General features: G+C 55.8%; 1 protein-coding gene across 4 annotated transcripts in view; it reads right to left on the reverse strand.

The window, feature by feature from the left end:
• LDB3 (LIM domain binding 3) overlaps positions 1–12,549 on the reverse strand; it is a 72,488-nt gene that overhangs the window by 42,494 nt on the left and 17,445 nt on the right. For 2 of the 4 annotated variants that reach the window (XM_011950408.1, XM_011950409.1), the window contains 3 exons: positions 9,020–9,223; positions 3,619–3,788; positions 3,124–3,160 (listed from right to left, as the gene is read on the reverse strand). In XM_011950408.1, coding sequence (XP_011805798.1) covers positions 3,124–3,160; positions 3,619–3,788; positions 9,020–9,223 — 411 coding nt within the window. Of the gene's footprint in view, positions 1–3,123; positions 3,161–3,618; positions 3,789–9,019; positions 9,224–10,594; positions 10,618–12,549 lie in introns of all 4 variants that reach the window. The other 2 variants (XM_011950410.1, XM_011950411.1) reach the window with 2 other exon arrangements.

Genomic DNA, 12,549 nt, shown 5'->3' on the forward strand with positions numbered 1-12,549 from the left:
CCTGGAATGCCTTTCCAAAGTCAGAAGGACTCTGAGATTAGAGGCTCAACTTGTGGGAAGGAGGCACTATTTCAGCTACCTCCGATGGAAACTGGGGAGCCACAGCATCACCTATACCTACTAGAGTAGCTCCCGTGTGGAAGTAGGCAGGAGGCTGATGTTCAAGTCAGCCTGGACAATTTCCTAAGGTGCCTGGGTCCTTCTAGGGTGGGAAGCTAAATTCATAGCTGACGCCTGGGTTGTTCAGGCCTCCCCCACCTCACCCGTAAAGACAGAGTCCCTGGAAATTATACTCTATCTTGGGCTGGCCAGCAGGTTGGCACTGGAGCTTCAGATGGAAGCTACATGCTACCAGACACAGAGATGCCATTAGGAGCCAGGACCTGAGAGGAGAAGAGGGCTCTGAGCTGCCCTGGGACTCTGGGGGTGGACCTTGGAGGCAGAGCAGTGATGGAGGTGAAGGGAAAGTTTGCAAGGTCTTCTTGACATGTGGATTCACACTTGACCTCGAGGTCCCAGAGCCCTTGCCTACTCACTTAACATTCCCGCTAACTTTCTCACCACACAGCGCCAGGAAGGAGAAAGCACCTTTGCACGGGTATAAGACTGTGTAGGTGTAACCATGCAAAGGCTTGACAAACTCAGGCTCTGCTGGAGTGAGACACTTGGAAGCAGTTTACAGTGAAGCCTCCCTGGGGAAACTCAGCCTTCAAGACAGACCCTGAGAATCCCCACTGGGATTTGGGAGGAGAAAAAGAATGTGGCTGCTCTCAGCCAATAAGATGGGTCAGGAGAGTCTAGGGGTGCAGCTTCGAACTTGGGAGTGGGGACAGATAGAAGTGCGGCTCAGGCCCCTGAGGAGCAAGACTCCTGACTGGCCTGGACCACGGTGGGACAAAGCATTTCCCTTCTGCTCAGACAGTGATGTGGGTGAGCCTGGGGACCCAGCCATGACCAGTGATCACAGACACTGCTTTAGGCTTCAATCACAGACAGATTAAAACTGCTACACCCACTGCACCCGCCTCTGGGTCCATGGGATAGTTGCTTGGGATTCAGTGACATGGGTGGCTCTGCCCATGAGGACAACTTTCCAGAAATTAAAGTCAGAAGAATGGAGAGGAGCCCCCTCCAGACCTGGGCAGAGGCTGGCTGGGTGCCTCAGAGCTTCCACTGCAGGGCCTGAGACCCCAGAGACAGGTGCTAATGGGGTGAGGGAAGCTGCCTGGGACTGCGGGAGGAAGTCAACTGGAGCCACTTCCCAGGCCCTCTTCCCAGATTTCCCTAGGATGAAACCCTGCCGTAGATGGGGGAGAGGCTCCGAAGGCTGCCTTTTGCTGAGGCTGAACCAAGCTTTCATGGGTTTAGGCCGCTGGCAGAAGGACTACTCTCCCACCCTTCAATTACCCTCAAGACCAGGCAGAACAAACTTCAAGAGATGTTCCTTGAAGGAGGGAAGGGGAAGGCCAAGGACAAGGACGAGGCCTGGGGACCACCTTCAACACTGCCTTTGTGCTCTCCTCACTCAATAACTTTGCGGAGCCTGCAAATATTCCAGGGGAAAGAAAAGACAAAAGTTTGCCGCAAGGCACTTCCACAGTACTCTTTCCCGTTCTAATGACATCTGGCTAATGAGGCACAAGCTGAGCGTGACTGCCTTGCATACCAGAGGGAAGCAGAACATTAAGGAACCAGAAGGGAGCCGAGAGGGCGGGGCTCTGGGTCCCAGGGGAGGGAGAAAAGAGGCCCCCTGCTGGCCTCTTGCTGGAAGGAACCCCGGGGATTTTGAAGCCACTTGCTCTGGGGTGTGTGATTTAAAGACTCCTTTATCAAATGTTTGGGAACATCTGCATTGCTCACTGAAGCAGCTACATGGGTGGCTTCTAAGACGAGGGCAAGACAAGCATGGGAGCAGCACGCAGGGGCAGCGGAGCACAGCAGGAGGGGAGAGCTGAGAGCTCTAGGGCTTAAAGTAGCTGGAGCTTAACTTCTGTGCTAAATCAAACATCACTTCATCGTGGACTCTCTAGATGCCCTGCAGGCACTGAAGTGTTAAGAACTGTTATTGAGACTGCATGCCATCCTTAGCAGGACTGGCAGGACCCCACCTTAGACTTGGATGCCTGGCCAAAAAGTGAGAGCAACTTGAGTTGGCAAAAGTGTTGGTTCAAAAATAAAATCCAGAAGTCTAAGCTGGCTCGAGTCTTACTCTGCACGGATCGCATGGCCACTGAGTGTTGGGCCTGCTGGTTAGCAAGTACAGAAAGCTTGGCCCAGGGTGGGAGGCTGCCCTGAGCCCCAGCCCCTTGCACAGAGGCTGCCACAGGATGCACTGGCCCAAGGCAGACAGTGCCAGGAAGAACATGCGGATGACATATTTGCTACTGAAGTGTCCATACATTACAATGAGCCCTACTCCTCACTGTGGAAGGCCCTAGCGGGTTCCAGTGAGTTCCAGGATGGCATGCCCCCTCATGCTATGAGCACCTGATGGGCCACAATGGTAGGTTGGTGGCTATGGCCTCAGACCTGCAACTGATGGGGAAACCTTGCTCTAAGACCCCCAGCTTGGCCCAAACCCGTCCTCATGTCCAGGGCTTGTTCTTTTTTCAGCAGCTATTTTGCTTTGAGCAATTTACAGAACTGGTACCTCAATGTGGGTCTGGACAGGTGAGTCCAGGGGTCAGGCGTTTGTGTCCAGCACAGCCCCCTGAGTGCCTGTTTCCCAGTGCCCAGCCTTTGGAATCACAGGGGGACAGGCCCTGAGATAAGTGGGTGGGCAAGGTGGCCAGCCGGGTGTCCTCACAGGGAAAGATGCCCTCATTCTCAACAGCCCAGCAAAGGCCAAAGCAGCCCTGCCCCCTGCCCAGGGATGAAGTTGGGAGAGCCCAGAGCCTTCGCTCTTGTAGCCTGGGCCTGGAGGACAGAGACTCGGGTCCAGGTGCCCGCCTTACTGACCCAGGATGCTGCCTCAAGCTAGTGTCAGCTGGAGCCCTTTGCAGGCCAGGCTTTCCAAATCCATGAACTTGAGAGGTTCCTTCCATAAGTGATGTGACCTGGGGGCTGCCCGGGAAGGGACGGGGCTAGAGGGCAAGGTCACAGAGCCTGAGTCCAGGCACTTACCTTGACCTTCGTAGAGCTTCTTCATCAGGGTCTTGCACTGTGGGTAGAAAGGAGCTGGTCAGGGCACTCACAGGAGACACAGCAAGGAAAGTTGCTGGGGCTCTGTGGGCACTGAGTCCCCAGGATTCAGCCAGGCCCAACATGGTGACTGCCCCCTTGCCTGTCCACTGTATGCTGGGCAGAGGCCCCAGAGGACAATGGGAAAGAGTCAGGGGGTGGCCTGAGAGGGCCTCATCCCCCAGCCCTGGGCAGTCATCTCACCCGGAAGTTGCACACCGAGCCTGCTGCTCACTGTTGGAGTTGGCATTGGAGCAGAAGGCTGCTGTCACCAGACCGCCTGCCCCAGAGGCCCAGAAGGAGCCCTGCCAGCCACGGACAAACCGTCAAGGCTGGCCCACCTTCAAGGGCAGGTAGCAGGACTCCCTGGCTTCTGCAGTGCTGGGCCCAGGCCCCTGGTGGCCCCTCAGCATCTCCACCCCGAGAGCCTGCACTCACTGAATTCTGTCCCTGTCATCTGGGCCAGGATGCGGAAGGAGCGAGACTGCAGGTTGGAGGAGCGGCGTGCCCACTCGTCAGCCTCGTCTTCCGGCTTGTTCTGGTTCTTAATCACAGCCTGGTAGACGGGAGAGGCGCTGTCTACGGCGAGGTCCTTAATAGGGAGGCTCCTGCAATGCAGAGAGAGGCCGTGGGCGAGGGCTAGGCTGGAGCCCAGTTCCCACCCTGCTGGGTCCTTGCTCCATGCCCATTGGTGGCCCCTATTGTTCTGTCCCCACCTTGCCTTTATCCATTGCTGTCTGAGAACCTGAGATATGGGCATGACCTGGGTCCTCGGTGCTCAGGTTGGTCACAGTGAAGCAGTGACTCCCCTCCCTCATGAGAGACAGGAGGCTCAGATCCCTCAGGTCTGCCCTTCCCCAGTGCTAACTCCAAGCCTAGGCCTTGCCCCCACCCCTATCCCTAATGCGGCTGCCCAATGTGGATCTGACCTTTTGGGTGATCAGGGCCCTGGAATGCCTTTCCAAAGTCAGAAGGACTCTGAGATTAGAGGCTCAGCTTGTGGGATGGAGGCACTATTTCAGCTACCTCCGATGGAAACTGGGGAGCCACAGTTTCCATCAGAGACATCAGCAGAGACATCCCCACCCCCAGATCCCCTTTACAGAGGGAGGAAACAGAACAGGTCTTCTTTGACCTCCCTGAGCAGGCCATGAGTTTGGGGCTGGCTGGGGAGAGGCCATTCGGGGGACCCAGAGGCTTCCTCAGGGTACATCTGCTGCCCTCCTCACACTTTTGGATCTGAACAAGGAGCTGCCAATGCTGTCACTGCCCTGGAAAAGGACTGGGGGCCCTGGGCTCAGTGCCAGTCGGCTGACTGTGCTGGGAGGTGGTAAGAAACAAGGCAGCAAGGCACAGCCCTGGCATGGCCTGCAGGGACAGGGGATTTCTGGCCTGGGGAAGTTGGAAGTGGAGCTGCACGGAAGCCACTGGTCCTCTGTCCCAGAGAAGCGCAGCCCTCTGTGGGGGACCATGTGACCTTCCCTTAGGCTCCCAGGGTCTGGCACATGATAGGTGCACAAAACTCTTGGCTGAACAAACAAATCCTAGATCAGAGCCAGAAGGAACCCTAGAGCCCCTCGGGTCCAGTGCCTCCCAGCCTGAATCAGACTGCAGTGCAGGCCATGTTCAAAAGCCTTACAGCCCACTGGCCCTGGCCAGGGGGCCAGAGGACCAAACCACCCAGCCCACCTTCTCAGAGACGTGGGAGGGCTCAGGTGAAGCCCACAACAGTAACAGACTGCTGGTCCAGCCCTCTCCTCTTACAGATGCTAAAGCTGAGGTCCAGAAAGGCCAGCCAACTAGCTCCAGGTTACGGCAGATAGGGGCTCCACTGGGCAAGAACCTAGGTTTCCTGGCTGCTCGCCCTGTGTCCTTTGCATTAGGCTCCCTGTAGTCACAGGGCTCAGGAAGGCTACTTCTGCCCAGTGGGAGGCCCTGGACCTATGCCTGGAGAGATGCCCTGTCCAGCACTCTCCTGCCTGCCTCTCCCTTTCCCCCAGAGGGCTGGCTGGCTGGAAGAGGAACTTCCCCATTGTCCATGTCTTATACCCTCCCTGCAAGGAGTGTGACAGGGAACTGACCTAGTCTCCCAGGACTGGTCCCTGTGTTTGGCTCAGGGTGGGCTACAAGAGCAGAGATGGGGAAAGGTGATCAAGGTTGGGTGGAGCTGCCCTGGCTTCCCTGAAGGCCCTGCCCTGGCCCAGAGAGCTATAGGTACTGGCAGCCTGTGGTTGGAATCAGTTGGGAAAGACCAGCAGAGGCTTCTGGGGTCCAGCCAGGGAGGAGCCTGCAGCTGCCCAGGGAGCAAAGGAGAGGGTGGGATCTTCCTGTTGCTGGGACAGGCCATTTCTAGTATAGGGAGGAGTCCCAAGGGTTCCTGAGGTCTGGGTGAGATGGGCAACAGGAAGGCACAACCGGGTCTCCTTGGTCCTGGCTCCTGACCTACCGGGAGGGGAGGGAAGGAGGGAGTGTGAATTGTGCAGTGGGTGAGGGAAGGCGTGGATGCAAGGCCCTTGAGCCTCTCTACGGAGCTTTGCAATCCAGAAAGTGGATGGAAGGTGTTTGCTGCTGTTTCCCTGGAATGTGCCCAGGATGAGCTCCCCTGTGCCTTTCTTGGCTCCAAGGGTTCAAGAAAGCTGCCGGGGGTGAGTCCCTTGGGACTCAGCATTTCTGGCTTCATTTCCCACCACCGCGTGCAAAGACCAGGGACTCTTGTTGCTGCTGTGACCAAGACTGGAAGTCAGATGAGGAAACTGCTGTGCCTTTCATGACACCAAGGCTCAGGGAGAATATATGCAGAGAAGATGGAACAGGTCCTGCAGTCCTGGGCCCTTGGCCTGAGTCCACTCTCTGGACCCACTTTCAGCTTGTTCTTCTTGCCACAGGAAACACTCCACAGTCACCGCAGCATCAGGTCACCGCTGCATTTACTTCACTGTGTGCAGCCCCCAATCTGATTCATCTTTCCCCTCCCATGGGTGGTCATGGCAGGCACTGGCTCCTGCAGATACACTTCCCATGCAGATTCTGGGGAGTGGCCTCCAAGAAGTTACCCTGTCACCTTCTAGCCCTGAGTAATGGCCCAGTGTGGATTCTAACGTCCAGGTCTACACTGTCCCAGTGCAGATAGGAAAGGCATGGGGAGCCACCCCAAAGCATGGCAAGGAGAACACAGGTATGTACCCCAGCCTGGGCCTGCAGCATGAGTGTCATTACTCTGTGATTTCTGTGACCACAGTGACATTATTTGGATAAACCCCAAGAGACAAGTACTTGCCTGAAAGGCTGCAAGGGATGTTGTTTGGCTGACAGGTGGGTGTGAGGAGGAGTGTGGACAGAGCACGTGGGCTGACCACTGGTCCTCAGACACATCCCACCAAACCCACACACCATCCCACAACCAGACAGACGGATGACGGGACAGACACTGCGGAGTCTACTTACGCCAGCGGTGACGCCCTGCCAAGCAGAGGAAAACCCAGCCGTGAGTGCGCGTCCATCATGGGATAGCAGAGGGGCAGCGCACACAAGAGAGCCGGGTTAGGGTCAGAAATGAGTTATTGGAATGGGGTGGGTGAAGGAGGAAGAAAAAGAGAAAAAACACGGTCAGTGAGGAAGGAACCATGGAAATTAACAGCAGAAACGGGAGCACGTTATGGCCAAGAGGGTTACTCACTGGCACCACAGCATGGTCAGCTCAGCGTGGCTGCATTAAAAGGAAGAGGAGAAGAGGACCCTCTCCAGGCATACCAGGGGAAGAACAGGGAGGGGATGGGAGGGGACAGGAGGGAGATGGGAAAGGTCCTTCAAGAAGCCTCGATTAATCAACAGTGCATCAGTTCCAAAACTGATGGATGCCCTAGTGGTGAGATCAAATGATAGCAGTTTTCCCAACGTGCAGAAAACGGAAAGTTAGTGAAGAGCAGTTCTTCCATTATTTTCCATTGAACTTCCCTTTGGCGATTGCTACTACTTTTAAGAGCACACCAAAGACACACATGACAAAGAAATGTTAACAGGAAATCCCTGTTAGCTCTTGGGCTTAGGCAGCCTTGTTTTTCTGGGTACGCATGAGCTAATGCTTGTGTTTTTAAACTTGCATGGTCATATTTTCTGCTTTGAATGATGGATTTCAATCAACCTTGCCCAGAATTACGCCAAGAGCAGCAGCTCTGAGCCCTGGGAGTGTGACTTGAAGATCTAGAACAGGTGACCTCTGCCCCCTGGTGGCCTAGAGGAAGTACTGCATCTCCAAGAGGGTCCCAGGCACCTCAGTTCCAGCAGAGCCTAGGGAGCCTACACTGTTCCACCCTTGGGGCTGGGGAGCCTGCCCTTTATAACCTGCATGCATATCACGGCCACAAGTGCTGGAGTCTGGAATGGCCAAGTGAAACTGGGTTCTCTGGGACTTTTTAATCCCTCCATCCCTCTTATTACATCTGTTTTCCTGGCTTTGGAAAAAAACATCACTGTCATTTCAAGACTTTTTGCCTTGAATTGCTGGGGGATCCTGGAATTCTTTTTTTTTTTTTTTTGTTGTTGAGACGGAGTCTTGCTCTATCACCCAGGCTGGAGTGCAGTGGCCGGATCTCAGCTCACTGCAAGCTCCGCCTCCCGGGTTCCCGCCATTCTCCTGCCTCAGCCTCCTGAGTAGCTGGGACTACAGGCGCCCGCCACCTCGCCCGGCTAGATTTTTTTGTATTTTTTTTAGTAGAGACGGGGTTTCACCGTGTTAGCCAGGATGGTCTCGATCTCCTGACCTCGTGATCCGCCCGTCTCGGCCTCCCAAAGTGCTGGGATTACAGGTTTGAGCCACCGCGCCCGGCTGGGATCCTGGAATTCTTATCCTGACCCAGGGATAAGATGTTGCCCAGATTGAGAATCAGCCAACACAGTGGTATTCTCAAGTAGAAAACAGTGAGGAACTGTGTGTATGTGTGTAAGAAAGAAACAACAGATAGACGGACACACACACACACACACACACACGAGAGAGAGAGAGAGAGAGAAAGAGAGGGAAAGGGAGAGAGAGAAAAAGAGAGCAACAAGGAGGAAGACAGAAAGAGACATACAGATAGAGGGAGATACAGAGACACGCAGAGAAAGGGAGACACAGAGACACAGAGAGGGAGACACGGAGACACACAGAGAGAGGTCTGCCTGCATGAATGTTTGCATTGCTAGCATTTTTCATTCACAAATGATTTTCAGCCAACTCTTTCTTTACCAACCCTCGAATTCCCCAACCATAGCTAATGGGCGAACTCCAGGAACCAAGGATGTCTTAAATGCCACTGCCCTGAGGCCGGGCTTCCTGGGGCAAAGAGGAGGGGATTGCTCCCATTAGTGGGACTGATTGCCAGCAGTACTGTAAATAGCTACTCGCAGACCCCTTCCAAAACCAGAAACCCAGCCAGTGTGTTTGAATCAATTCTCAGCGCCGGAAGAACCTGGCAACGTCCCCCTCCTTAAAGGACAGCTTCACTGTGAGAGGCCTGGGGGCCTCCAGGATGGTCCCCTTGTTAAGAGGACTGTAGAAGTCTCTTCTTAAGCCAGCCTCCTCAAGGAGCCTGGGAAAATGCAGAGGCTGTGAAAAGCACTTTGAGAAGCCACCATTTTCTGCATTTCTCCACCCTTCTCCTAAAGCTGACCATGGAGAGGGTCTGAAGAGAGGATACCCACGTTCCAGAAGACCCTGCTGAAGGCTGGCTCCCCTCCAAGGGCCATGCCCCCAGGAGGTCCAATGTGAAGGAAGAAAGCTGGTCCCGATGGCGCCCAATGGCCCAGAGCCCTCGGGCTCTGGAGGCGCTGAGTGGTGGAGGAGGAGGGAGGCGCTTACCCACTGAAGTCACTGCCCTGGGCCTGGGCCTGCCCAGCGATGGCGTCCATGATGGCATCCTGGGAGTACATGCTGATGGGCGTGTTGTACTGTGCATGGATGATGGTGGCCTTGCCGCCCAGCCCCTTCACCTCGATGGGCTTGTGGGTGGACAGGGCCGAGTCCTTCAGGGCACTGGGGTTGAAGCGTTCCTGGTAGTCGGCGCTGGGGGAGGGGTGGGGGAGTACAGGCAGGGATGGGGAGGAGAAAAGGGCAACAGGTGGTGGTTACATGGGTGGCCAAGGCAAGGGCTGGGTGCAGTGGGTGTCGAGAGAGATCTCCCAGAGCCGAGGCCCTGAACCCCTGTAGGCTGCATAAGTCTCCCAGTGGTGAGTGGTCTGGGTCTATTCAGGAAAATCCTTGGTACCCTCCCCCAAAGCCCAGTGCAGATGGTTTTCTTTTTTCTTTCTTTCTTTCTTTTTTTTTTTTTGATACAGGGTCTTGCTTTGTTGTTCAGAGTGGAGTGCAGTGGTGTGATCTCCACTCACTGCAGTCTCAACCTCTTGGGCTCAAGTGATCCTCTCACCTCAGCCTCCTGAGGTAGCTAGGACCACAAGCATATGCCACTATTTTTGTTTTTTTTTTTTTGTAAAGACAGAGTCTCACGATGTTGCCCAGGTTGGTCTTGAACTCCTGGCCTCAAGTGGATCCTTCTGCCTTAGCCTCTCACAGTGTTGGGATTACAGGCATGAGCCACCACTCCTGGCCATAGAAGGGTTTCCTTGCCCATCTTGGCATTCCCAGATCTCCTGCAGGGCCTGGCTGAGCCTGAGCTCACTCCCAGGGTCTGCAGGGGCTGCCAGGCACAGAGAGATCTCCCACCACACACAGCAGGGAAAGCGGGGCGTGGGGCTGGGGGTAGGGGATGGGAGCAGCAGCCCAAGCTGAGTCCAGAACGCCCCAAAGGCGAAAAGCAGCTCCATTGGCACCCACAGGGATTCTGAGCAAGGTTTCTCCATGAAGGGGCTCTTCCTGCAGGCCACCCTCTTGGTGGCCCAGGGCTCTGCTCTTCCAGACGCTTCAGGGAATGTGCTTCTTCCTCAGAGCAGGGCTCTGGCTGCCCAGGCCCCCTCAAGTCCAGTTTGCTGAGTGACTGGTCATCCTCTACCCACAGGAGGCTCTTCCCTCCAGTGGATAGGTGTGCTCCCCGGGCAGACAAGATCCAGTGCAGCCCTTCTGAGGGGTCGCCAGGACAGAAAGGTCTTCAGGCTCACACAGGCCCAGCAGCAGCACAGCCTGTGCCCCCTTCCCCCAACCACCGTCACCAACCCCAGGCGCATCTTAAGCAGCTGCTGCAGCAGGAAATTGGGAATGAAATTAGAACCATCGAATGGAGCCCCCACTCCCACCCCCAAATGCTTCTACTCCAGCTTCACACACATGCAGGCTCACCCAGGGGCACAAGTGCACCCCACTCGTACATATGCACACACATGTACACATGCCAGCAAGCACACCCTATCCACATCAGATACACGCAGACACATGCTGGGGCTGGCACGCAAGCGCACACACATGCTGTCCTTTGATACTAACTTGGCTGGAGAGTTGGCTACCACCTGGGGAGGAAAAGGGCAAAGAAGACAGGGTGGTCAGAGGGAGGCTCCACCAGGGGGAGTTTGAGCGCCGGGGCCATCATCAGCCTGGTCATTGTGGAGGCAGAACCAGCCCAAACCACACTGGGTGAGGAGAGCAAGGAGCGAGGAGGGAGAGCTCAGACCTGGGAGTCGCAGTGACTGGGACCCTCGGTTTGGTTCAGAGACTGACACAGCAGTATTTCCCTCTTGGGCATTCACCAGTGCCCTCTGCTTTGCCAGAAGAAGTGTTTTCTTGTCCATCTTCAGGGACACTCGTACCACATACATGAATCCGCCACATACAAACCTGGCTATATAGATCCCAGAGAGGAAGCTGCAGGTGGAGACAGGACCAGCTGTGGCTGCTATGGAAAAGGCTGAGGCCCAGGGGCCTCCCTGCCTGTCAGCATCTCTGGACTAAGAGTCTGTTTTGTGGGGGCAGCTCTGGAATTCTGTCCTGAGCAGGCATTGCAGTGGTGAGGGGCAGGGTGTGTGCGGGGTTACCTATGCCCCCCAAACCTGGACCTCCTCTCCCTCCCAGAAGAGACACAGGCAGCTCTGGCTGCTCCTCTTGGGGTATAGGGGAGTGGGGTGCGCAATCCCCAGGGGCTATTCCTAAAGGCCCCTTGGGCCAGCAATGAGGCAGGATGGAGGAGCGAGGAGGCACAGGGAGAAGTGTGAGCTCAAGGCTTTTTTTTTGAGATGGAGTCTCGCTCTTTCGCCCAGGCTGGAGGGCAGTGGCTCAATCTCAGCTCACTACAAGCTCTGCCTCCCAGGTTCACACCATTCTCCTGCTTCAGCCTCCTGAGTAGCTGGGACTACAGGTGCCCACCACCATGCCCGGCTAATTTTTTTTTTTTTTTTTGTATTTTTAGTAGAGATGGGATTTCACTGTGTTAGCCAGGATGGTCTCGATCTCCTGACCTCGTGATCCACCTGCCTCGGCCTCCCAAACTGCTGGGATGACAGGCGTGAGCCACCACGCCTGGCCGAGCTCAAGGCTTTCTGAAGGAAAGTGCCCAGCCGAGGCAGCCCAGCTCGGACAGCATAGTGAGAGGCCCTTCCTCTCACTCTGACGTGAAAGTGAGCCTCCCAGAGCATGGTCTCTGTAGGGAAAGCAGTGTCTGTCCCGTGTTTCTTTAAATGCAGATTCCCTGCATGGCAGACCCTGTGGCCAGTGTCCCTGTCTGGGGCCTGTGAGGGAGACAGTGTGGAAGGTGGGGGCTCTGTCCCCAAACGCTGCCATCTTCTTGAATCTGCCCAGTGTGGGCTCTGGCTGGGGGAGCCTGGGCCCCAGCCGGCCTGACCCTGGTCATTTGCAGCCAAACCCTGGGGAGCCAGTCTCAAGTCAGTAGTCCCCCGTCCCAGGGAGTGGCACAGCGGCCCTGCTCTGTCCCTGGGCCTGCCACTGCCTCAGAACTGATAAAATTCCCTCTGTCCTCCCAGGCTTAAAATAGCTGCAAGTGGAGCTATATTAGGAAAGGGCCAGCAAGGAGCCCCATTCCTTCTCCATTTTTGGCCAGTGCTGACAGCTGCAGGGTCATTTCTTGCCCTGACCAGCCCAGGGCCCCCTGCAGAGGGCAGTGTTTGCCTGGCAAGGTGGGGGCTGCCTCTGCCCTGCCTTGGCAGCCTGCTCCTTCTTTGGCATTGATTTCTGCCTCCTGCTCAGTTTCTCCCACCCAGGACCTGGGGCTGGGATGGCTGCAGCAGACACATTTGAGAGGAGCCAGTGCCCGGGTCTTGGGGAAGATGAGCCAAAGATGCAAGACCTACCCAGGGGCCCTTGCACTGAGTGGCCTGAGGGACACTGCCCTTCAGTGCCAGCCCCAGAAGGGAGGAGAAGAAGGGGGCTGCTGGGATGCCCATGCCTGTCTGCCCTTGCACCACATCTGTTTCCCTCTCCTCCTTCCAAGA

The sequence above is a fragment of the Colobus angolensis genome, unplaced genomic scaffold, assembly GCF_000951035.1.
Source record: "Colobus angolensis palliatus isolate OR3802 unplaced genomic scaffold, Cang.pa_1.0 Scaffold307, whole genome shotgun sequence".
Classification (NCBI taxonomy): Eukaryota; Metazoa; Chordata; class Mammalia; order Primates; family Cercopithecidae; genus Colobus; species Colobus angolensis.